The sequence below is a fragment of the Sceloporus occidentalis genome, unplaced genomic scaffold (genome assembly GCF_023333645.1).
Source record: "Sceloporus occidentalis isolate IW3139 unplaced genomic scaffold, rSceOcc1.0.p SCAF_38, whole genome shotgun sequence".
NCBI lineage: Eukaryota > Metazoa > Chordata > Lepidosauria > Squamata > Phrynosomatidae > Sceloporus > Sceloporus occidentalis.
The window spans coordinates 5,191,668-5,218,146 of NW_028317018.1; the positions used below are offsets into that span (position 1 = coordinate 5,191,668).

At 40.5% G+C, this 26,479-nt stretch overlaps 1 protein-coding gene across 4 annotated transcripts; it reads right to left on the reverse strand.

Moving 5' to 3' along the window:
- Positions 1–460: 460 nt before the first annotated feature.
- Positions 461–26,130, reverse strand: LOC149290656 (vacuolar protein sorting-associated protein 16 homolog). Of its 4 annotated transcripts, XM_089488512.1 has the most exons (25): positions 26,081–26,130; positions 24,947–25,035; positions 22,789–22,886; positions 21,725–21,853; positions 21,205–21,349; positions 21,004–21,119; positions 20,222–20,344; positions 19,604–19,659; positions 18,789–18,889; positions 18,304–18,308; positions 14,756–14,834; positions 14,359–14,435; positions 13,157–13,288; positions 11,613–11,740; positions 10,555–10,590; positions 9,648–9,756; positions 9,433–9,567; positions 8,860–8,968; positions 8,049–8,146; positions 7,450–7,557; positions 6,925–7,002; positions 6,615–6,784; positions 6,302–6,398; positions 898–1,001; positions 461–602 (listed from the first exon to the last, which is right to left on the reverse strand). In XM_089488512.1, exons 1-25 carry the CDS (start codon positions 26,128–26,130, stop codon positions 461–463), a joined length of 2,514 nt encoding a protein of 837 aa, XP_089344638.1. The 4 variants fall into 4 exon arrangements, with proteins under 4 accessions (XP_089344638.1, XP_089344639.1, XP_089344640.1 ...); XM_089488513.1 differs by lacking the exon at positions 18,304–18,308 and having other exon boundaries at positions 14,756–14,851; positions 18,801–18,889; XM_089488514.1 differs by lacking the exon at positions 18,304–18,308 and having other exon boundaries at positions 14,756–14,847; positions 18,797–18,889.
- Positions 26,131–26,479: the final 349 nt, after the last annotated feature.

Consider the following 26,479-nt stretch of genomic DNA (forward strand, 5'->3'; position numbering starts at 1 on the left):
ATATGTTCAGCTGAACACGCCTGATGCACAGCAAATAGCTATAGAAAAGATAAATGCACGTTGGGGACTTGGCCTTGCCGAATACATAGTGTGAGATAGTAACTTCAGTTTTCCTTTCATAATGTCTTGAAACATCACACAGTTGAAATGTTTAATTGTTCTGCAAGCTTCCTCTTTATTAAAAAGGCCCATCTGTGACTATTTAAATGACAATGAAATAATCTGCCAGCCTTTGAAATAAACAGATTGCCTTTCACAAAGAGTAAAAAAAATCATGAAATAATTTGCATTAAAGAAGATTGCCTGAAATAAGCATGGGTTTATCTCATAATAGGTGTTTATTTTCAAACCGTTCCTGAAAATAATAAAATTAGTAATAAATCCGAAACATATGTTGTTTTTTTTTAAGTATTATACATTTAACCAGCAGAAACAAAACTATACAAATAATAATGGATTTTTATTTCTTCAAAATCACTGCTTTAGCTCGGTATAGCTTCTCTGTTGTCGACGTATCAGTTGCTGTGCATTTGGATAGCACCATATTCATTTCATTCTCATTTTTATGCTCAATTGCAGCTTCTGCAGCTTGGTCCAGCTCTCTGAATACAATATATAACTATTATTAGTAAAGACTGCATTGGCAGAATTATATCATAGATAAAATAATTATAATCCAATTAGACTGACAAAACGCAACACAAATAATCCAGTCACATCATTGGTTAAGGGCATCACCTTAAAATATTTAGCGCACATTTGCTGTTGAGTTGACTATTTTTCAGTACCATGATCCTATCATAGCAAGCTTCTCCTGGTGGTGCCAAGGGCAGGTTAACTGGGCGTATAGTTTATAAACATGCTTTTATTAATGATGTACGATTGATTGCCTCTTACCCAATTAAAAGCAAAGCTTTCACCCTCTGCTCAGGGCTCACACGTGCAATGTACTTTTTTGCTTCAAATTTATTTTGATGTTTCATGCAGATCTCAACAAATGGCTGCAAAAAATGTAAGACACATTCCATATTAGGATGCTAAATATAATAATGGATAATGATTCGGTTCATTAATATTTTCTTACATTTTTGCCAATTACTTTTGCTACATTTATTTCACCATAATCTGAGAAACTCCAAAATGAAGTTTCCCGTACCATTCCTCATCAATACCTAGAAAAAAACAGATCCTTTAAAACCTCCCCAAGGAAAACCCTGCCCCAGCAATTCTAACCGCTTCTCCAATATTCCAAATGTGGCTCATCATTGCAGACTGTATTTCAATACAATCCACTGTAACCCTAAATTAGACGTGTATACTATATGGTAAGCATATTTTCTATGCATCATTATGTGTTCTTACCTGGGAATTCCTTTTCCTTGTCCATTTCCAAGGTGGCACATGAGAAGAGAAGGCTCCGCCTACCAGGTAGGGCAGGAAACACTATAAAAAAAGGAGACCTCCCCCTTCCTCCCCAGTGTGGTTAAAAAGAAAGACTCAGACAAATAATAGCCAAACAAAAGTAAATTAAATGGGTGGGAGAAAAAGTGTGCCACCTTGGAAATGGACAAGGAAAAGGAATTCCCAGGTAAGAATTCTTTCTTTCCTTGCCATTCCAGGTGGCACATGAGAAGAATTAGCAAGATGGGGAGGGAAGGATTCCAGTCTGCAGGACACGACGACCAAATTGAGACTCGTCTGAGAGATGAAGATTCAGCCTGTAGTGCCTTACGAACGTATGAATCGACCTCCAGGTTGCTGCCTTGCAAATGAGAGATGGAGTCACCCCGGAGAGTTCAGATCCGTCTCGACTTCCTGGGCTGGTCGAGTGTGCCTTCAGGCCGGAGGGAGGTACTCTTCCCGCGGAGATGTAACATAAAGAGATTGCGTCCTTAAGCCACCGGCCCACGGAAGCCCTGGATACTGATCTGCCCTTGCGGGTCCCCGCAAAGGACAGAAAGAGCGAATTGGATTTCTTCCAGGCAGACGTACGTGAGAGATAAGACAGGATACACCTCCGCAGGTCTAGCGAGTGGAGTTCCAGCTCTTTGGGATTCTTGGGATCCGGACAGAAAGTAGGCAGGACGATCTCCTGATCCGAGTGGAAAGGAGAGACGACTTTAGGGAGAAACTCTGGTGGCAAACGAAGGATAATGCAGTCCGGCAGGATCCTGAGAAAAGGTTCCACTCTGGAGAGAGCCTGGAGCTCGCTCACCCTCCTAGCGGAGGTGAGGGCTACTAGGAGGACAACCTTGTAGGTGAGCAGCTTTAGAGAGGTATCCTCTAGAGGCTCAAAAGGAGACGTGGTGAGTTGGTGCAACACGAGGTTAAGGTCCCAAGGAGGAACCGACGGACGGAGCCTAGGGCGAAGTCTACACATCCCCTTAGAAAATCTGGAGATCCAGGGATGGGAAGCCAGATTGGAGTCCAAGAAGTTGCTCAGTGCCGAAATCTGGACCTTGATAGTAGCAGGTTGTAATCCTTTATCAAAGCCGTCTTGAAAAAAATGCAGCACCTCACGGATGGATGGAGAGGATACTTCGTGCACATTGCACCAGGTGATGAACGTTTCCCAAACCTTCTGGTACTTAGCAGCCGTAGTATTTTTGCGGCTGGAGAGAATAGTGTTCACCACTGATGAAGCTAATCCTTTAGAGGTCAGGATCTCCCTTTCAGAAGCCATGCTGAGAGGTTGAACCGGGAGGGATCTGGGTGGAGAACAGGACCTTGAACGAGAATATCCTTCACCTGAGGAAGAAGCATGGGCTTGTCTATGGACAAGTTGGTAAGGTCCGAGAACCAGATTCTTCGAGGCCAGAAAGGAACCACCAGGATGACTTTTTGAGGGTTTTCCCGAATTTTCCGGAGCACTCTGGAGATAAGGGGAAGCGGAGGAAAAACCTATGCGAGATCGAAATCCCAGGTCTGCGAGAGTGCTTCCAGGGCTCGGGGACGGCCGACTGGTGAAAGAGAAAAAAACTCCTTTACCTGTGTGTTCAGATGCGTGGCCATCAGGTCTATCTGAGGAGTACCCCATTTGCTCGTGATGAAGGCGAAGACCCTTTTGTTTAAGGACCATTCTCCCGGAGATACCGAGTTCCTGCTGAGGTAATCCGCCTCCTGATTCAGTGAACCCTTGATATGAACCGCGGAGAGAGTGCAGTGACTGAACTCCGCCCATCGGCAGATCTGAGCAATCAGGGTCTGCAGGCATCTGCTTCTGGTGCCACCTTGCTTGGAAAGGTAGGCCACCACGGTAACATTGTCCGAAAGGATCCTGATGGACTTGTGCCGCAGGATTGGAGACCAGAACCTTAGAGCCCTCCAGACCGCTAGCAGTTCTAGAAGATTGACGTGCAGGCGTGATTCTTGAGGAGACCAGGTTCCCTGGGTAATATAGCTTCCCATGACAGCACCCCAGCCTGTCAAACTGGCGTCGGTGGAGATTACCACCCAATCTTTTGTCTGCCAAGAGAGTCCCTGTGAAAGATTCTTGGCTGACAGCCACCAACGGAGAGACTCCCGAACGAAGGGAGAAAGCCGGACCTTCTTGTGTAGGGACGTCCTGGAGCGATCCCAGTGATCCAGTAAGAACTGTTGGAGAGGTCTTGCGTGAGCCAGTGCCCAGGGAACCGCCGAGATAGAGGAGGTCATTAGACCGAGCAATGACATGATGGATCTGAGGGACACTGACTTGTCCTGTAGGACCGTGTGCGTGAATTCCCTTAATCTTAGGATCTTGTCCCGCGGGAGAAAAGTCTTCTGTAGTTGTGAATCGAGGATCATTCCCAGAAAGGTCCGACGTCTGTTTGGAAGTAACTGTGACTTTAGTAAGTTTACTAGCCATCCTAGGTTGTGGAGGGTCCTGAGGGAAAACTCTAGATGGGATTGGAGCAATGATGCCGAGGCCGCTATCAGGAGCCAATCGTCGAGATATGGGACCACCTTTATGCCTTTTTGCCTCAGGAAGGCCACGACCACTGACATGAGCTTCGTGAAGATCCGTGGTGCCGAAGCAATTCCAAAGGGAAGAGCCCGAAACTGAAGATGCCGAACACCTTGAGGCAATGGAACGGCCAGACGGAGGAATCTTTGGTGGTCCTCCCTGACGAGGACATGTAGATAGGCATCCCGCAGGTCTATAGTGACCATGAAGTCCCCCGATGAAATAATCTCTGTGGCGGACTTCAGGGATTCCATCCGGAACCTGTTGTATCTTATACAGGCGTTTACCAACTGTAGGTTGCTGCCGAAGAGGTGGTTCCCCTGGAACGGAATGCTGCACAGCTTGTGTTTTGAGGCATTATCTGCAGACCACGACTTAAGCCAGAGAGCTCGTCTAGAAACCGCTGAAAGCGCCGTAGCTTTAGCAGATGCACGGACAGATTCAAAGGAGGCATCGGAGATGAAGTCAATTGCTAAGCAGGTGTCGGACAGGTTTCTTGCGACCTGCTCAGTCCCTGGAATAGCTGCAAGGTCTTCCACCGCCTGTTGGAGCCAGATTTTAATGGCTCTAGAAGTTGACGCCATCGCAATAGCTGGACGAAAGTTCGCCGCTGCTGCTTCAAAAGCCCTTTTGGCGGCATTCTCAGCCCGCCGGTCCATGGGGTCTTTGAAATGGGACGCGTCCTCCAACGGAATGGCTGTTTTTTTCGTAGCCTTGGCTACTGCGGTGTCCACTTTCGGGACTTCCCAGGCATCAGAATTCTTACTATCGAAAGGAAACAGTTTTTTGATTCTGGAAGACGTGAAGAATCTCCGGTCAGGATATCTCCACTGCTCCGTGATCATGGCAGAAAGTGAATCGTGAACTGGAAAAGTCTGCGGTTTCCTAGAGTGACCCTGAAAAGGATCTGGTTTTGAGACTGGTATGTCATCCTGTAGATTCAAAGTAGATCTGACTGCAGAGATGAGCTTCCCTGTTTCTTCGATTGGGAAGAAAAAGGTTTCCTCTTTAATTTCCCCGTCCTCATCCGAAGACTGGGGGTCATTCGACTGGTAGTCGTATTCAGAAAAAGGAGCCGAATAATCTTCCAGGGTATCTGGAAGAACATTTGGTGGACCCTGCTGGTAAGGTTGATGCTGAGGCACCGGCGCCTGAGTGGAGCTTGCCATGGCTCGAAAACAGTCAAAGGTAGAATGAAGTTCCCCCTTCAACCAGGAGGTAAATTCTGTTGTGGAAACTTCTTTAGGCCGAGAGCAGGAGCTGCACATTTTGGCCGTAGGGTCGTGTAGGGTCTTTTTACAGGATGAGCAGGCTTTGTGTTTCGTTTTTCCCACAGACTTCCTATGTGGGGAGGCCTCAGGAGCGATGTCTGGATTTTTGTCTGACATGACTGAGGAGAAAAAACACAAAGATGTAACCACAGACAGAAATGGAATAGGAAATCGAAATCTCCCTTCAAACCAAGAGGGAAACACCTACTTGAAACAGCAATATACAAACCTCAGGCACAGGCAGGCACAATAGAGGAGTAGAAAATCCAATAATATAGCACAGGAACGAAGAGCAAGGAAAGATCTTACCCATTCTGGCGTTTTTATAGAGGCATTTAGGCGCCCAGGCCCGGAAACATCATATCCGGAAATTCCCCGTCAATTGACCTCTCGTGACCCCGGACGCAGTGCCGGAAGTGATACGGAGAGGAGATTATGAAAACGGCTACCGTGAAACCGGCACAGCCGGCTATGGAATCCTGCTCATAGCGCCTGTTATCCGGAGCACTCTCCTGCCATGCCTCACGCTGAGGAATCCCCGGGACGGAGAGAACCGGAGCCCGGGGACGCACATCCCAGTGGGCAGCGTTTAACGAGGGCTGAGCCTCGTGTTGCCGCGATGACCGCGGAGTTACAGCCTCCGAGGCTGCCGCATAACCCTGGATCCACCGGGACCACTACCGGGTATCGGAGAGAGGACGCCCCCCCGGGGCTCCGAGAAAACAAAAAAGAAAGAGAAGGTAAGCTTCAGCCTAACCGCTACCTGAGTAGGGCAGGAAACAACACTGGGGAGGAAGGGGGAGGTCTCCTTTTTTTATAGTGTTTCCTGCCCTACCTGGTAGGCGGAGCCTTCTCTTCTCATGTGCCACCTGGAATGGCAAGGAAATTAGAACTACTACTTTAGAGTATTCACAGAAATATCACAGTACATGTAATATTTACTGTATTTTTTAGGTTACACTGGAATAACACTACACTCTAGTTTTAGGTATAATTATTTTTTCAAGCCTAGAGTCTTATAAGGGGTAGTATTTATAATGTACATTTAGGAAACCAAAAATAAAACCATCTAAAAAATAATTACCAAGTAGCCAATTGCAGATTTTTTACTTTTAGAAATTTTTTCCAACTCCTCCCAGTCTTCTTTTTCTGCCAAAGCCGAAATCTTTAGCCACCAGTACCTAAAAAAGAAAGTGTTTGGTGTTTCTTTTATTTCAGTACTAGTATCTATCTACCTTCTATAATCTTTAACAGATCATACATGGGGTGTATATATATATATATATATATATATATATTTATTTATTTATTAAGCCCAAACTAGACTATTTTATAGTGAGAAAACACTGTTGCCATAGTACTTTTCATTTTAAAAACACAATAAATTGCCCCATTACCTTTTCTCTGGAATTTTAAACTCTTTATAAAGCTGCTCTGCCCTCTTATGCATTCCATCAAGTAGTAGGTTGTAAACCGTATCATGTAAGGAGTAATCTAGATAAGGTTTATCCAATTTGTCTTGCAATACGCGCTGTGCTCTTAGTAATTTAATCTGATCCTCTGTAGCCTATAAAACACAACCAAATTTCAAGAAATGAAGAAACTTTTCAGTTCTCTGAGTAGGACAGAGTATAATGGAAAAAGATACGCCCAGCACACTGTAAGAGAGAATAAAAAAAAAATAGCACAAATAATAAAAACACTCACCTTAGCAGCCAGCTCGTTTTTGGATTTGCTGTATTCATCTACAGCATTCTGAAGCTCAGCAACTCTGCCTTCAACACTCTAATAATAAAAATGGGACATTTTTAATTTTCAAAAATACATAGAAATTATATGTAAAACTATACATTATATTATATATATAATCTTACAATTAAAACAATGCCTGTGTGGGGGCGGTGACTTGAAAAGAAAATGCTTTAAAGCAAGTCTTTTTTAAACACCATATTGGTATGCATAAACAAGATGGAAATGTCTATGCTCACCCTATCCTCATGGTTTGAGACTGTTACAGTTACTATCACTTTATTTTTTAGTTTACAGAAGTACAAAAATACATAACACTAATTGCACTACCACTTTAACCATCCATAACCAGGTGATTATGCAGTGTCTTATAGAAATTGGGGATTTGGGCTGAATAAACGTTTTATGGGATCTTTCAATTAAAAACTTATTGTAAGTACATTAATTCAACTTTTCTGCAGCAAAATTGTATACTCATATTACCTTTTCTGTAGAATAACTGGAGCGAACATGAAAGTTCCCAAGTTCCTGGTGATTGTCATCTTGGTTGTACAGATCTTTCAGAGTCTCAGGTTCTTGATGTTTGCAATACTGATAAAGAATACACTTATTTTCATACACAGATACAAAGAAATAATTTTATTTTTATTTCTTTGGCACAGATATTTTAATGCACCAACCAAAGCAGATTTGTAATTTCAGCATTTTTTAACATCATGCATTTAAAAAAGTGTCAAATACTATGTAATTTTAAAAAAAACATAATACGGGGGGGAAAGTGAAATATACCCCCCTTTAAATGGACATGGCACAAAACACCGGCTGCCACTTTACTCGCCTCTAGAACTATATGCACAGAGCTGTCTAAATAAACTTCTATACAATTATAGGATCTATGCCAGTTAGATAACCATGTGACTGCTGGAAAGCCACGGTTTGGTTGGGGTTTTCTCTTTTTATGACAAATTTTAACACCCTATAGCACTGGACAGGTGTGGAGGGGACATGAATTGTAATTATTTTCAATACTAACAATATTTGACCATTACAGGTTAAAATATGCTTTGTTGATATAATTTTACCTGGCGATACAGGCTCAATGCTACAGGATGACTCTGTAACGTCATGAAGAAGTCTCCCCGATTATATTCATGTTTCATATAGGAAACCACAGTATACACTGGAAAGAAAAGAAAATCTGTAGCTGGATTTCTATAATTGTCTGAGAATATAGTTCGTAATGGTGTACAATACAGATGGCATTAGATCCATTATTATAAACTGCAGTTAAACAGATACTTTTTGCTAGCTGTAGTCACAGCATTGCATTTACTATCCTATTGTCTGACGGTCATTATATTTGTAGACTAGTCTATGTCATGTATACAGTGGCATAGTCTAGCCTAGACCTGGGGTGTCAAGGGTGGCCACTACCTGTCTGCTGCATAACTGGGAGCCATTCACTCTACTGGGTGATCAAGGGTTCATGTAGCATCACTGCTCAGTGGACTGGTTAAAAGGGAGATCATGGATTTTCCCAGATGGCCCATTAACAGTCCCAAGGGCAGTGCCAAGTTGACAGAATCTATAGTTTCTGTCCAAAAAATAGTTGAACAGTAAGGATGGTAGCAGCTGGTAGTGCTGGCCTGGGTTAGGCTGAATATAAATACACCATTGTTTGTCTAAGCACACACAGGGTTATTGATAAAGTTTTAAGCCTACAGTAGCATAAGTCTAGCCATCACATCTCAATGTAAAGGGCCAACTGTGAGGAGTGGCATACTGTACAAGTAGTACAGTTCTACCCTTGCTTTACCTCACCGAAATGTACGTGCTGTACCATATTTAAGCGAATAGGCCTGAACGGAAAAAATAAAATAAAAAGACCCTTACCAAGATCAGTATCTCCACTGTCAATAGCTTTGCTGAGGGCAAGATTGCTTCTCTTCATCTTTAGCAGCAAAGGCACTTGGTCCTCTGACTTTGGCTCATATTCTAAGAGCTGAAATTGTAAATTATGGAGTGGGAAAATATTAAGCAAAATGATAGGCCAATATTGTATCACTAATCAACTTACTTGAACGTCACTTAATTTGATCATAAAAAAAAAAAATAGAGCACGTGGACACCATAATCACATCAAACTTACACACCAAGAACTGACGTGAGGGCTTCGTATTTACCCGGTCAGATGCAACATAATGACTCTTATCTAACCCTTTTCTAATTGTATTTTATATTCCTACAAGGTGAGTTATCTCACTTTATTATTATTAAAAGTGCCACAGTAGGCCCAGATCCCAGAAGCATGAAACACGTAAGGTGTGTTGAAGAAAGCACCACCACAGACCGCAGTCCTCCCCCCACACGCCCTTCTAAAGGCACAAGGTCCAATTAAACAGACTACAGTACCCAAATACCGGCCCTGAGGATACACGTATACACCCCAGAAACAAACACACTTACTTTTATTGCCAACTCTGTTCTCCCACAATCACAGGCTTTAGCAGCTATTTCTGAATAGGAAATTCCAGGAGTGTCACCAAGTTTTTGGTTAATGGCCTGAGCTACTTCTTCATCTGATTTTTCTTTCTGTTGAACCTGTAAATAAACTTATTTATGTTAGTTATACGGAAAAAAGACAACTATTGTAAAAAAAAGGGTAAACAACTTTTTTTTACCTTGTAACAAGCCCAATGAGCTAAAATCCGGCTCACACCTTGAATGTCTGACAGCTTTAGGTACTCGCAGATTTTAACAGCAAGAGGATAAAGCCTTCTTAAAACTAACCTACGGAAAAAAAAAAAAAAAAAAAAAAAAAAAAGTCACAAAAAGAATGAGGCTTTTATATCAGACTGACAGAACCAAAATCCTATATTCCCACAGGATATGTGAAAATAAGAGGGACATTACCAACTATTTCATTAAAAAAAGAATGTACTTTTATAGATTAGGAAATGAGTTCTCAGCTTCTTCATCTCACATCCCCTTTAGATAAAAAAAAATGCAACACCCAGGGTCCTCCAGACCAATTGCCCCTGAATATTTTAATATACCATTGTTTGTACTTGTTCTGGGAAAGATTTACATTCAGGGTACTAGGCTAATAGCATTGGTAGCAAAAGGTATTAGGCCTGAAAGGTATAGACATACTGGACTTAAAGATTTAATTCAGGAAATATACTGTTGAGACTGGATACACCTTAGAACCTAAATCCAATCTTTTCCAAATAAGATGGCGTAAGTGACGTATCACTTACACCAAAAATATAGAAGACTGAGGATTAAGATCAGTTTTGTGTTGATGGTGCCAAGCAGCTATGATCAATGTTAGTCTCAGCACGCACCACTGCAGTACTAAAGGATAGGCCATGCAGCTAAAAGATACGCCATACGGCAGATACCTGGTAAGGTACCTAGTTTTAGGCAAAGAGGTAGGACAGGGGTCCAGTTTCCTTAAGAGCTCTAGAAGTTTTAGTCAGGAGGGTATGTGGAGCTGAAGGAAGGTCTAGTAGAGAAGGACAGCAGATGACGAACAATAGAAGACTACTCCGGCAAAGGTAAAGAATAAACTAAAATAAACTTTACCTATCCAAAAGAACTTTAATGGTGAGTTGTTTGTATCTTGATTACAGTCAAGGACACAACTGAATTTTGGGAAAGATTTACCATACCTCATCCTGTATAAGTCATGTTAAAGCCCCTCACATTATTGTACATTTGTATGAAGCCCCTCAAACTTCTATTAATTCATATTTCTTATATGGAAAGGAACGCCTCGCTATAAACACAATATATATCCAAAAATATGCAGTGATGCCAGTGTGTCCTTAACAACCAAAAATATGCAAAATTCTAGATTAAGGCATAAAATAGTACTCAAATATACTAGTCACAGACATTCAGGATGGCCATGAGGCCAAAATATGTACTTATTTTATATTCAAACATTATACAGGCATCAATAGCCGACGCGTAGCGATTAGGGAGCACGGAAGCCGAGGTCTGAAGTGCCAGACCTCGAGCTCCCTAATGTTGGGCTAGTTAGAGGGAGGTCATGATCTCCCCAACCAGCCCTGCTCATCGGGCGCCCGCTGATCAGGGCTAGTTGGGGAGATCACGATCTTGCACCTACCTCGGCGCGACCCTGAAGACCGGCCCAGGGGAGGCGGCTTCTCCGCTCACCCCTCCCCTAGAGATACGTGGCTTCGTGGGGAATCGTGATTCTCCGGCTCGGTAAGTTTCAGTACCCGGCGTGTAAGACGACCCCCGACTTTTGAGAAGATTTTCACGGGTTAAAAAGTCGTCTTATATGTCGGAAAATACAGTATATGTTCATAAAATGGGATTTATACATTATACAGGTTGCAGATACTACAAGTTACTTTCCATTTCCATATTAGAATTACTACAGTGAGGAAAGTTGTATGTGACAAACCAATTTACAAGGTAGCCAGCGCTAAACAACATAACCAGTCATCTGTGTTATCTTTTAATCTGTTTTTTTTACTTTATGGAAAGTTGATAAACTATCATCAACTTGAAAGAGAATAAAAAAAAAAAAAAAAAGCTAAATACATAGTAAAAAGTGACAAATTTATGGGCAAACAATTAGGCTGATGCATGAACATTATTTAAAAGGATACTGGGTGATACTTAATGGGATTCCAATTTGGTAATCATGAATAGCGTTCAGGACACGAAGATCATGACACATCTTTACAAAGTCTGAAGGAGAATATTTGTCAAGAAAACATTTTCCAAAAGAAGCAGCCTGCAATAAAAACACAAAAATGACAATTTTCCATCCACCAACATTGTTAACATGAATTATAAAATTAATAGAGGCTCTTACGCAACTAGCAGATATCAACGTGGTTTCAAAGACTAACCATACACGCGTTACAAAATCACAAAGAACAAAGTATATCAAAGAATATGTTTTTTAACATTAATAGGGCTAGAAAGTCCCACTGTTTCAACACAGCGAGAAGAAATAAAGATACATTTGGTTTGCACCCAGTGGCGGAACTAACGGGGTCGCAGCGGTCGCGACTGCGACCGGGCCCTGGAGTTCTGCCAGTCAGGGGGGCCCAAGGGGTGCCGAGCGGTTGCTGAAAACGACCGCTTGGCACCTCTTGGGCCCCCCTGACTGACAGAAATCCAGGACTCCTCTGCTCCCCGCCGCCTGCCTCAGCGCTGCCCAGAGTGCAGTGTTGGGAGTGTGAGGCGTTTGTCTCGGGTGCCGGCGCTTCACGCTTCAGCAGTGAAGCGCCGGCACCCGAGACAAACGCCTCACGTTCCCAACACAAGAGTTGACGGTAAGTCACCTACAAAGGGGGGTAGGGAGGGAGTGGGTAGATAGTTGAGAAAGGGATAGATGGGTTGGGGTTGGGGTTGGGCCTTAACAGATTCTCGCACCGGGGCCATGAGGTTTCTAGTTACGCCCCTGTTTGCACCTACAATTGCAGGGACTAGAAACGTTTTCTCCTAATCAGCGAAACCTTCTGAGAAAGATACATACATTGGTAGACATATTTTCCTGACATTATTTACATTAATTAATACGGCAGTATAATGATACATCGAACAGGAAGGTTTTTTTGTCAACCAGATATAGTGAGTAGAAAGTTATAGGAGAGTAGTACCCTTTTCCCACACACGCTTTATAAAAAAAAGTGTAATAAAGGAGAGAAGATTTACCAGCACAACTATTACAAGTAGGACAAGTATCACTAATCATCTTCTCCCAACTCACTGCACATCATTCTGGGGCCACTGAATGCCAGAGGCAGTGGCTTACTGCTATTTATTATTTCATATGGCCTGTATCAGTGCATTTGAATTACAATGAACAAAACACAAAGGAACACGGGCGCAACTGGAAACAACAGGGTCCTGGTGCGCAATTTTTCCTGGGCCACCCTCCCAACATGTCCCACAGTGTCACCATTGCCCTAAATAGCTGTGAGCGCCAACTTTGCCCCAAACGCATTGCAAGTCCCATCCATGCTCTCTCACACACACATCCACCCACCCATCCATGCTCTCTCACACACACTAGGAATTTGTCTGCAAATAAAAAAAAAAATATATATATTTCACTTAAACCAGGACTGGGCCAGTTTAAGCCTGAAGGGCTGGAGCCGGCTCAGTCCAGGTTATCCAGATGCTCAGCAATGGAACTTACCCTTAGCAATGATTTCTGCATTTCTGGTGCATGCTCATAACCTGCTGCCTCTATGCATTTCTCCACTGCAATGGAAAGTAGGTTCTGATCCTTTATCTCACGGAGATAGTCATCAGCTTTCTGGCTTTCTTTCTGCACAGGAAATAATAAGCCGACAGAAAACCCAGTTATCACATTCTTTTAGGGCTCCACTGCAAAAGATGGCCAGTTAAATTTGGATGTTGTCTGTGGTACAAAGCATAGTAGCCAGGACCTGTGATGCTATAAGCAGATGGAGAAGTTACCTTTATGTACATTGATTGATGTTTTACTGAAGGCCTCTTACACAAGTTACTTTGCTTAGAAGCTGGAAACCAATTGTTAATAGTATAGTTTGTATGCATATGAATCAATACAAAAAAGTGTAGCAGTTTATAATCTATAAATGTACAGTACATACATATTAGAGATTAACAAATATGTTTTAATTGTAAAGAGAAAAAATATATTACTAATCTGTTTTGGAAAGAGCAAAAGGTACAATAGGATTCAAGACAACAACCCTTGTACAAACCTTCTGAATGGAGACAGAAAGCATGTATGCTTCACCTTAAATATTATTTAAGTCAATATTGTGAGTTTAAAATTAATTTGTGATTAACCTAAAATACTTTTCTAAAGATTGAGAAATCTAATAGCAATGACAATGAGCCCAAAGCCACCAGGTTTATTTTAGACACGTTATACCAGTATATGTCTACAAGTACATTTAACACAGATCATGACATTTTGGAGAAAAGCTACACAACAAAGTGTGTTTTGTTGTTACCACATTTGCATGCATATAAGCAAATCCTCTAAAGTAACCCCCATTATTTTTGAGGTCTGACTATAAGACTAAGATCCCCTGCAGTGCTTCCGCCAAGGCTTCTATGACAGAGTGCTGGCGTGACATGACCTTGCGGCACCCCATCATAGAATCCCTGGCGGAAGTGCCGGACATAAGGTGTGCATAACTGGGGTCAGATGTGCATAACTTGGGGGTAGGTTGGCAAATAAAAGGGAAATAAAAACAAGAAATGCATTTTCTCATAGTTTTTATTAAATATGAAAAAAATAGTTCACATGTGAATATTTACTAGTAAAACTTTTTTCCCAAACCAATATTCAAATTTATGGGGGTCGTCTTATAATTGAGCAAATACGGTATTTCTCACACTTACCTCATATTCTTTCTGTGCCACCAGCAGCAAGGCTCCAGGGGCCATAGACGCAATCTTAAAAATCTCTTCAGTTGCCTCTATAGAAATGCAGACAGAGAACAAGCAGGTATCTGTTTAGATGTATTTTATTGCATAACACATTGGTACCATGTTATATACAATTCATTAACCTAGAACCACGTTGAAATTTTAAAATATGTTTTGGATACAGCACATCTTTTTCAAATAAACAGGATTCCCTTCCCACTGCTAATGTTTTTCTCTACTCAGTACTACAAAGCCATTGGTAACTAGTATCACGTAGGAGACATAAATAGAATACATACGGAAGCTTTCATTGCGCAAAGTACAAACCAAATAAATCTGACAACGCACATTAAAAATATATAATACTTACTTGGAATTTCGTGTAGAAATTCATGTGTGGATTGAGAGAATATTCTGACTCCATCAAGTTCTGACACCATAAAAGAGTCCTCATCCAAATGGAATTTGCATAAATGTCAAGGACTTTCAGTGATTAGAGAAGTTTGAAAAATGAAAAAAAAACTAATATAAACGGCTCATACACGAGTGTTTTGAAGTAGTTTACCCCATATGTTTCTCTCTCTTTGGCAAAGATAAAGATGCTGTTCCACCTACATTGTTGAATTTAACACTTCTTTAACTATATCCATTAAAAGGGACACTTCAGCCATTATATGCACTTAAATGCATATGAAATCTATGTGTTTCCTTTAATTATCATGGCACTGATTTGGCAAATGCTTGGTGTGGGGGGGGGTTCTATTCAGACCCATGAGCAGTGGCGTCTCCAGGTTTCATATACACACACACGTTAGACGTGCATTTTTAACTACATAATATGTACTTATCTCTTTGAAGTAAAGACCGTGATTAAAATATGATTTCAAAATAACAGCTAAAGTGACAGTTATTTTTCATTATTTAATATTATCCCCTGCTGACAATATATATAAATATTAGACCCTGCTGCAGATATATAGAAATATTACATCCTGCTTCCGATATATATTAATATTAACCCCTGCTGCGGATATATATTAATATTAGCCCCTGCTGCGGATACATACTTATATTATACCCTGCTGCCGATATACATAGAAATTATACCCTGCTGCCAACATATATTAATATTAGCCCCTACTGCCGATATATAGTATTAGTCCCTGCAGCCAATATATATAAATATTAGCCCCTGCAGCCAATATTTATTGATAATAGGCCCTGCAGCCAATATATATTAATATTAGCCCCTGTTGCCGATATATATAAACATTAGTCCCAGCTTCCGATATATATTAATATTAGCCCCTGCAGCCAATATATTTGCCACACTGACTGCAGATCAGGGGAAGACAGTGAGAGTCAGTGCAGTGTTCCCTCCTTCTGACTGCACCGTGACATTGAGAGGTCCTCTCCCCTGTAATCATCCCCAGAGTCCCTTTGTCCCCTCATTCACTAAACCATAGCGCTCTTTTACTTACACCCTGTAGTTCAGGTATAGATCAAATAAACAACACATGGAAACAGCACATGCAACTGAATGAGATTAAAAAAAAACTTGTATTTGCAGGTATACATAAATAATGTATGGAAACATAGCATTGCAGGTATAAACCAACAGAACACACAAACCCAGCATTGCAGGTATAGATCAACTGGAAATCACATGAACACTCAGCACTGAAGGTTTAGATCAAATAATCAACACATGGAAACAGCACTCCAGGTATTGATCAGCTGAATAAGACCTGCAAATCCTATATTTGCAGGTAAACATTAATAATGTATGGAAATATAGCCGATACAGATGAACAGAATGACACAAAACCCAGCTTTGCAGATATAAATCAATTGGAAATTACATATAAACTCTGCATTAAAGGTATAGATAAAACCCCCTAAATTACAGGCATAGATCACTGGTCACACACCCCAAAGCCAACCCTGGTGTCCACACTGCCCACATAGAACCTGACCAGCACCTAAGTTACACATTATGTCAACTTTGTCCCCAAACAGCTGAACGTACACCGTTTTTGTCCCATAAAGACCTCTCCCTCCCAATCTATCCTATCTACCCCCTCTCCCTCCCAATCTATCCTATCTACCCCCTCTCCCTCCCTATCTACCACAACTGCCTCTCTATCTACCACATCTGCCTCCCAATCTATCCTATGTACCCCCCTCTCCCTCCCAATCTATCCTATGTACCCCCCTCTCCCTCCCAATCTATCCTATCTACCCCCTCTCCCTCCCAATCAATCCTAACTATCCCCTCTCCCTCCCAATGTATCCCATCCACCCCCATCTCCCTCCCAATCTACCCCCTCTCCCTCCCAATCTATCCTATCTACCCCCTCTCCCTCCCAATCTATCCTTATCTACCCCTTCTCACTTCTTATCTACCTCTTCTGACTCTCTAACCCCCTCCTAACTTTCTAACCCCCCCTTTGAAGTTCACTTACCTTGGGCTTGTCCAGCGGTGAGATCGCGAGGTCTCTGTATCCCTGGTTCTGCCGGCTTCACTGCTGGGCGCCGGATATGACGACATATACCGGCGCTCGGCTTGAAATGCCGGCACTGTGAACCAGGAAGAGGCCTCGCGGTCGCGGAGAAGAGTGAGAGGCGCCGAACGGTTGCTGAGAACTTATTCCTCAGCAACCGCTCGGCGCCTCTCACTCTCTCCTCCGGGTCTATTAAAAAAACAAAAGCCGGCGTTTCAATTGGGGGGGCACACCGGGGGGCACAGCATGATGTAGGGGGGGCCATGGCCCCCTCTGGCCCCCCCCTGCCGACGCCACTGCCCATGAGTGCATCCGTGAGAAGGTTCAATGGGAGCACTTTCCTGCCACTGACTGGATGCTTAAAACAGCCAATCAGCAGCAAGAAATGATGGACTACACAAAGGAGGACAGTTGCAGTAACATGGCTGCGGCTACTTTTTTGTTTGTTTTGAAGAGTGTATATTATAGTACACAGAGTACTTTTAACACACATGCGTCTTTAATGTGTGTATCAGGGACATTAAACTGTCCCTTTGATCATGTAATACTTTGTCTCACTTATCTTAGCTAGGGACACTTACTTACTATATCTCATGAAAGCACCGATTTTTGCCCTTAAAACGGATAAAGCTTCTTTGTCTAGAATCATGCTCAAAAATGTTGTCTTGTGTAGAAAAGAGTAGCTACAGAGCTTCTAATTCCCTCTTTTTCTTGCCTTGATACCCTGGTCTGGGTACCAGCATCCCATGCCAGCAGCATGAAGAGCGCTATAGGACTCAGGCTTGCCGTGAGCCAAAAAGGAATATTTTAACATGTGCCCTGTGTCACAAACAGGAATAGGTAAGTGAGCATGTTCAATAGCCTTACTAAAGACCGATAAACTGTCAGGAAGCACTTGGGGAGTAAACCAACAAGCAGTGTTTTTTCTTTTCTTCCTATGAATTTTAAGGGCCCAAGGATTGATAATCAGCTTTGCTGATCTCTTAACGAAATAAGAAAGACTAAACTTTTTTTCTCTTCAGAAAACAATCTACTTACATTAAAAGAGGTTTGATTCAGTAAATTGTACTACTATGTAATGCTTCTGATAATAATTGTTTAGGGCCTACTTTTAAAATAAGTAAGGTTTGCTTAAGTGTTTTCTCAAGAGTTGGGGAGGGCAGGTTTACAGGTTTTTTTATACCATATTTGCTCGATTATAAAAGACAAGGTTTTGTTTTCCAGAGTAAATGCTGTTAAAAATAACCAATGTCTTATATTCAAGGTCATCTTCTAATCAGACCTCAAATAGAGGTCTGACTACAAGACTAAGATCCAGATCCCCTGCAGCGCTGCAAGGGACCCAGATCCTCCTCTCTGGCAGCCAGTTAATGTCTGCGCAATGAGCGCAGACAACCTCCGCTGCTGGCGGCACTTCCGCTGGGGCTTCTATGACGGAATGCCAGCATCACATGACCTTCCGGTGCTCATTTATAGAAGCCCCGGCAGAAGCGCCGGCAGCAGCAGACTTCCACCGGCTGCCCCACTAGACACCGAGGAATGTGAAGCACAAGTCTAGGGAAGCACTGGTATGTCAGGGGAGGGTAAGAGTGGCATATAGGGGGGTCGAGAAGCATATCAGGGAGGCAGAGTGGCATATAAGGGGGTATAAGGCATTTCTGTGGGGGCAGGTTGGCAAATAAAAGGAAATAAAAACAAAAAAATGCATTTTTCTCAATCATAGGTTTTTATTAAATAAAAAAAAAAGGTAGTCTTATATTCAGGATTTTTCGTTTTTTTCCTAAAATTAATATTCAAATTTTGGGTGGGTTGTCTTATAATCGAGCAAATACGGTATGTATCCCTTCCTTTATATAGTTTTTTCACTCCTTGGCAATTAATGAAATTACTCACATTTACATAAAGGATATTGAATGCCTTCTTTTGCGTTCCCAGCCACAAGTAGTAGTCTGTCCCACATTATAGCAACTGCAATCTGCTTACTGCGTGGCCGTGTGCACCTAACACATACAACATACTAATTAATAAATCCTTATTGAGGTAGATATCATTAAATTAGATCACTATGTAACTTGATTACTTACATATTGGATAATGTTGTGTATAACATTTATTACACAATCTAGAATGTTTTAAATCTACAATAGAAGTAACAAGCATAATTTACATTTTAAGAGATTCAAGGTTTGGGTGTCAAAAGAATCATGCAACACACCACAAAGCAATAAACACACTTTTGGTACATACAGTGTTCACCTGGGTTCCTTTTATTGCCACAAAGAGAATGTCGTCAAATACAGGCAACTGATGTTAAACAAACTAATTATTTATACTCTATACCATATAGTGGTACAGCGCTACAGAATTTTATGGCGCTATATAAAGCAATAAATAATAATAAATAAGATTTTTTTAAGAATCAAAATCAAATGTTTTGTTAAATGGAATCACCAAAAGTAAAAGTTAAATATCACACAATGTAGATAATGGTATTCTATTGTTACTGAGTGAACTGGTAATGAGTAATAAGACTGGCATCTTATCAGAACTGAAGGAACCTTACAGTTCTTACAGTCATAAGATACAGTTATGGACCATTTACTATAGTGATTTGACTGACATAGCCTTGAATTATTACACTCTACACACAAAAAAATATAAATAAATAAATAAATAATATAATAAATAAATAAATAAGAGACATGCATGTTTACCAGGCCATTTGTTTTGGAACTATCCGAATATCTGAAGTAAAATCACCTAGTTTCTCCTAAAAAAGATAAAAAAATACATTTGTTTATTGTATTAATTAATACAGATATCAAATGGAAACTATACAGATTGCCCACACTACAGGCCGGGTTGACTGCACTAACCGGAACGCAAGTAAACTAAGAAAATGTATATGTTAACCTTCTTTAAAATAAATAAATGGTCCACAGAGGAGGAGCGTGCCTGTAGCTTCAGAGCCGCAGCCTCTGTCTAAACATATTAAAAAAAAACAAAAAACAATAATATATATGGAAGTACTCAGAGTACTTTACTAGGTATGGAACTCTCATCTTTGGATTTTAAATTTAGTGACATTTATGTAAATTATATCTATGATATTATGAAATATCAATTAGCCTATCAGAATTTAGTTTTCCTGTCAAATGTGAAAGGTTTTTTTTTCTTCTGCGCTCCCTTCCACTCAGTTGCTTTCTCTAAAAAAGCAGAACAATCAAGTCTCAAAACCATTACATATGGATCTGAACATTTCAATATGGGTATTGTACATCTAGGATGCTTTAGTCTCTTTACTAATAATAGTTCTCTGCATATAGACATACCTTTAGTGAAGATTTACCCATCCACATATACCCAGTGTCTGTGAAGAGTGAAATGTATTTATAATGAAAAGACACTGACATCTGCAGATAGGCTCCCGCCATGGGGCTCATTCCAGGAAGGGTCTGGAAGAAAATGATTAAGATTATGTCAAATTGTTAAAAAGTAAACAAAAAATTTTTCTATTTAAAATTATCTGTAGATTGTACTTTTGCTTGGCAGTCAGTTTAGTTTATGTTTTGCTATAGAGTTTTACATTTTATCTCATGGAAGTAGACTTCTGTGTCTCGGTGTGACAGAACTTGGTGAGGACAGGACGTTAGGAGGTCTGCTCCCATGGGATGGGATTCCCCAAGGTGGAATTACAAAAACACATTGCCAATTTTTATCAAACACAATTACCTAGGTTTATTTATTTTTTATGTTTCATTGACTTGTGCATATTTATTCATTTATCATGTACAGAGCTGAAACACAAAATTGTAAACTTCCAGATAGTTACCTTTCTGTGTTCACATTAGGCCACTGCTAATCTCATCTAAAACCATACAATTAATCATAACCTGCATATACCACTGTTCACAAGGTTTGAATATTGAGAAAAGGGGCACACGGTAAAGGTGTTTGATTTAATAGTTTGAAATAAACTCTCCGTTATCATAAAGTTTATACCAGTACCCTTATATTTGCCATATCTGGCATTTGTATTAATTCTACCTGTTGAAACAAATAGTAGTGTTAGACCTGATTAATCTTGTTTTTTGGTTTTGTTTTTTTTACTCACCAATGGAGAGCAAGATGTAGTGTCTAGGAGGTACAAGTCTTTGCCAACAGCAACTAAAACTAGAGCTGTTCTATCCTGAAAAAGAACAGTCCAACACGAAGGTGGAATTTTGGGACCTGAAATGGAAAGAAGCAAATGAATAAAAAAAATGAAACATAACACTATAGCATAAGGATATTCCACTTCATGTTGACATAATACCTGGGATTTCTGGCATTCTGCGTAGTTTGAAGTCATCAAGGTTTGATGCAAGTGTAAATTTTAATGCACCAGTTAATACGGCAACACCAGTTCTATATTCAGAGTGAAAAATCTTTGCTTCCAGAACCTGGTTCTGCTTTAATTCCTGGGATAAACAGTTGTTATAGTTATTTACACAAGTTCCAATAATTACAAGTTCTAAGATCCTACAAACAGCTTGGTATACAATAATGTACACTACATCTGTTAATGGGGCAGATAAAAGCATTGAAATATTTCTGCAAGCTGATCACAGAGGGACTATTTACCCATGTGCTAGACAGGCTTCTGTCAGGTAATGGAAAGGGAAAGGCTTACCTGCTGATAGCATGTACCCCACAAGCACCACTTAAGGCACAGTGGATTTTAGTTTATTAATATATCGTAAATCAGTCAGATAATACAAATGTTAAACGTTTAATATTACTCCTAATTTATCTACAACAAATGAAAATTAGTGTTTGAATACATCTGTACTTACACTCCCCATGCTGAAATGACGTTTAAATATACAAAAGATGTCATATATTAACACAGTTCCATCTTCCTGGATGCAGATAAGGTCCTCAGTGACTGTCCATCCTAAATGAACCACTTGTCCACTTTTCCACTTAATAGAAAAAAAACATGTTTATATGCTCTTGCAAATTATTACATTTTACACACTAAAATTACACATACTGTTTAAAAAAAGTAATCCAAAACACAGAGAGCTGAACATGACATCCCTAGATGCAATTATTTTAACACAGAAGCACTTGAACACACATTCTCTGTTACATTTCTATAGTAAGGGGCACTATCATAGCAAAAGTAGCAGTCTCAATTCTTTCACATTGTTGCAAGTCTGTACAAATCAAAATGCTTACATACTTCAGAACAGCCTTATAATAGTGATTAAATAGTAATTTGAGCAAGACCCATTTATTGTTAACACACTTTTGCCATTCAAACCAAGGGTATTTTGATTTGTATCCCTATATCTCAACAAGTAACCACAAGTCTTCTCCATCTGACCTTTTTCACTTCTCAGTGGGTTCCCTGTACTTCAAGAAGTGCGAAGGAGGATTACACAAACAGCCTTCCAATGTTTCAAAAGGCCAAAGAGGAACATTTGTTTTAGAGGGAATGGTGTGAGTATGGTACCCATTTATATCTATTGATTTGAAGAGGCCATTTAGAACAGCATATTTTATTTACTCAATGTAATTTATAAACACATTTTCAGCTGATTTAATATACATTATTGTGGCTTTCTTGGGTATAGTTCACTGTGGATTTTATATACAGGCGAATACTGTATATTTTACATTGTATATATATACTGTATTTAATACATTGTAAGTACTACCTAAGCTGTTCTAGTCCACAGAACCAGGTGGCACAGTGTTATGCATTATGTGTAATTTCGAAGGCTCTCAATGGAGCTTAACTCTCTCCACAATTCTCTTTCTGCATTCCTTATTATTCAATTTAACAATTGAGTATGGATACACATTCTGGGTACTAAAAATACCACATTGTTTTGATATTATTAACACTTACTGGAATAGAAGATAAAAGCATGCCAGAAGCAGAATAAACCTCCAAAATGGGTCGTGAGACGCTAGACTTCTCCTTTGTCAAATAGTTCTTCATTAATGCTGTAAAAAAGGTAACAAAGCAAAGAGAAATGTATCTAGTGGAGCACTAGAGATGAAAAAGATAATCGGACTTACAAAAAACTGCTGCTTTCTAAAGAGTATTTGTTAAACAGAAAGAAAACCTTGTACCGTATTTGCTCGATTATAAGACGAGGTTTTTTCCAGAGCCAATGCTCTGAAAAATACCCCTCGTCTTATAATCGGGGTCGTCTTATACACGCTGCCCGGACTGATGCAGGGGACCTGGATCCTCCTGTGTTATTCTCCCCCCCCCCCCAACTTACCGGGGACTCAGAAGCACTGGTAAGTTTGGAGGAGGGAGGGGGAGGAAGTGTTAAATGGGGGGGGGGCATAAGGCATTTCTGGAGGCAGAGTGCTCTGTGAAATGCCTTTTAACCCCCTTAATGCCACTCTGCCTCCTACCTCCCTATATGCCACTCTGCCCCATAATATGCCTTTTAACCCCCTAAATGCCAAAGTGGCATATAGGGGTATAAGGCAATTCTGGAGGCAGAGGGGCACATATGGGGTCAAAAGGCATATCATGGGGCATAGTGGCATATAGAGGGTTAAAAGGCGTATCATGGGGCACAGTGGCATATAGGGGGTATAAGGCATTTCTGGGGGAGAGTGGCAAGCGTGGGGGCAGGTGTGCATAACTGTGGGGGCAGGTTGTAAAAAAAAAGGAAATAAAAACAAAATATTTTTCTCAATCATAGCTTTTATTAACAAACAATTGTTCACATAGTTTACATGAATTAACATTTACTGTTTTTTTTTTCCTATAGGGTCCTCTTATATTCAAGCTTTTTCTTTTTTTCCTAAATTAATATTCAGATTTTGGGAGGTCGTCTTATAATTGAGCAAATACGGTATTAGGGTATTTTAGTTTTGCTAAGGAATCAAGGATGTGATGCATTTAGTAAGGAGTAATAATTGTGCTTAATAGCACCAAAAACATTAGCAAATATGGTTAGAAGTCCTTAACACACATTTTGTTCAGGAGAAGCTCAGTGGTGTTGACATTCATAATGTACAATTCAGTTGTTGAGTTTAAACTGGAACCTACTGAAAACTATTTGTTTATGTATAAATTTGTTCAACTCGAGCGGGAGTCTTACCTGGAAGATGAGCCCATGATGCATTGTTAAAAAAGTGATGTTTACTTTCCCGGAAAGCACACTAGGGGCTGCTTTTTCTAAAGCATGGCGAGGTAAAGGCGGTGAACTCACTTGCAACTTCAGCCTTGGAGTGTTAGCTAGTCTGAAATAAGATGTTGCTGGAACGTGTACATACTGAATGGATACACAGCAGATGGATCCGTATACAGCATTTAGGACCAAAAGGAATATTGCCTGATTTACTGGAGATTTTTGTTTCTGGCACAAGATGTTGTAGAGCTACAACCCAAATTATATTTAGCAAGTCAAAAGGTTAGAAGAGCCTCAATGCAGCTGTACTTTAACAACAACTAAATTGGGATTTGTTACCTAGCCCTGTTGTCACAGACTAGTTCTCCATGTTTTGCATTGTCTTGTACATAACCGTTAATTTATTGAAAAAGGGACACTGGAGTCCCCATTTTTATTGCATAGTGGAGCCTACTTTGCAGACTCAAATGCATACAAAATAAGTGCATCCATTATCTTTAGAAAGTCAGAAGACAAGACTTGCATCTTCCGAAACAAGAAGAGAGCCTATGTGAAATCATTGGTAATTCTAGTTGAAACACGTTGTGCAGCAATGAATTGCACTTGTTCCACCTGCATACATGTAATGCATACATGTATGCTGAACTGCCGTTCATTTCAGTGCATGTGCTAAAAGTGTACTTAAGTATGCTGCCTGCTTCAGTTGAAGGGGCAGGAAAGGAGAAGACCGAAGTCTGATTTTCTAACTCCTAAAAAAAGGTAGTAAAATGGAAAAGTGACTGCAATATAAATTCTATATTGGGCTGGGATGTTTCTTTAAACAAAAAAAAAAAAAGAAGTATTATGTCTGGCCTTTATTAAAGTTTTACTAACATTACTATAAAAAGAAAAACAAATTAAATTACACACCTATTGATCCTCCATATGGCCCAACAGCCACCAGGCAATCTTTAAGATCTTCTTTAAAGTTCCATTCCATTCGGTAAAAATCAAATTTCCTGTAAGTTAAAATTTGTATTTTTAAATGTTAAAGCATACAGTTTTAACATTACCTAATGTTTTATACTATTTATCAAACATGCTTGGCATAGAACTTGTGGGAAGACATTAAAAAGCAAGGTTTTTGACGCTGGACGTGAATTAGTGTACATGGCTCCCTTCTGTAGTCTGAAATGCTGTGATGATGGGAGCTGCATTATTTGAGGCATATTTTATAAGATATCAACTGACATATTTCCCATATGGCATTTAATATATATGATCATTAATTCTCAGACACTTATGGATTTGCAGATATGTTTATGCATGCAGACATAAAGGGACACCCCCTAAACAACTTTGCAAGTACTTTTATAAGCACTGTTTAATGCTAAAATAATAATTGCCAATCAGGGGCAGGAGAGCACTCCTACTGAATAAATAGGAGCACTTGAAGTAGCACCCCAACAGACTTTCAACCAAAGCATTCATTGAGCCAGCTCTGTAACTGATGGCAGAAAGCGAATTATATCCAAAGAGATCTCCTGCGCAGAAAATAGCGGGGGCCAGCAACGAGACAAATGCATTGGCAAGGGGGACACAACCTCTAAGCTATAATATGCATACAATGGCTGGAGAGTTCCTTACAAAAGGCTGGAGAGTTCCTTACAAAAGGAAATAAATACAGAGTATAAATCTGTAACCATTCTGTGACATCCCACATATCACAGATTTTCTACAGCCCAAAATCTATTAAAGCCACACAAGAAAGTGGCAACAGAGGAACCAAATACCCTACAGGTGCGATATAAAATTTTAGCCATCAGTTATGAAAGCAGGCAAGTCTATTTGATTACTAGTCATGCATGACTCCTGATTATTGTGTAATTTAACGTGACCAGTGATCACCCGTTTGGTGCTTAAATATTCTAAATACTGCAGATTAATGACAACAAAGCAGCTGTCACAGTCATAATGATAGCAATTATCGTAGCTAATTAAACATGAGAGGGCGACAAGATATATAAATCTAAAGTTTTCATTGCAAGCGGGTGATGGACTCACCTGTAATAAACATTCCCTAAAGGATACCAGTTAGCGGTGTAAAAATCCATGTCGGTTGCCGATGCTGTCACTGTATCCACCAATCTTCCGTACAAAACACAAGCGAAGACGTCTAGGCTTCAGGTATCACATGACACAAACATGTCATTCATAACACTTCCGCCAGAAGCAGACAATATAATGTACTTCCGCTACTCAAAGGTCGTATTCCAGCGATTTAAACTCACGCATTTACTACCCTGCTGCAGTACGACAACAATAGGTCACGTGATTCGTAAGCGAGAGAGAGCGTGTAGGGAAAATGTGGCTAAGCGCGGGAAGCAGTGGTACTAGGGTGGGATTTATGAGGGGATATGCTGTCTGAGGTAGTGCCATTTCAGCGCCCTGGGCGGGGGCATG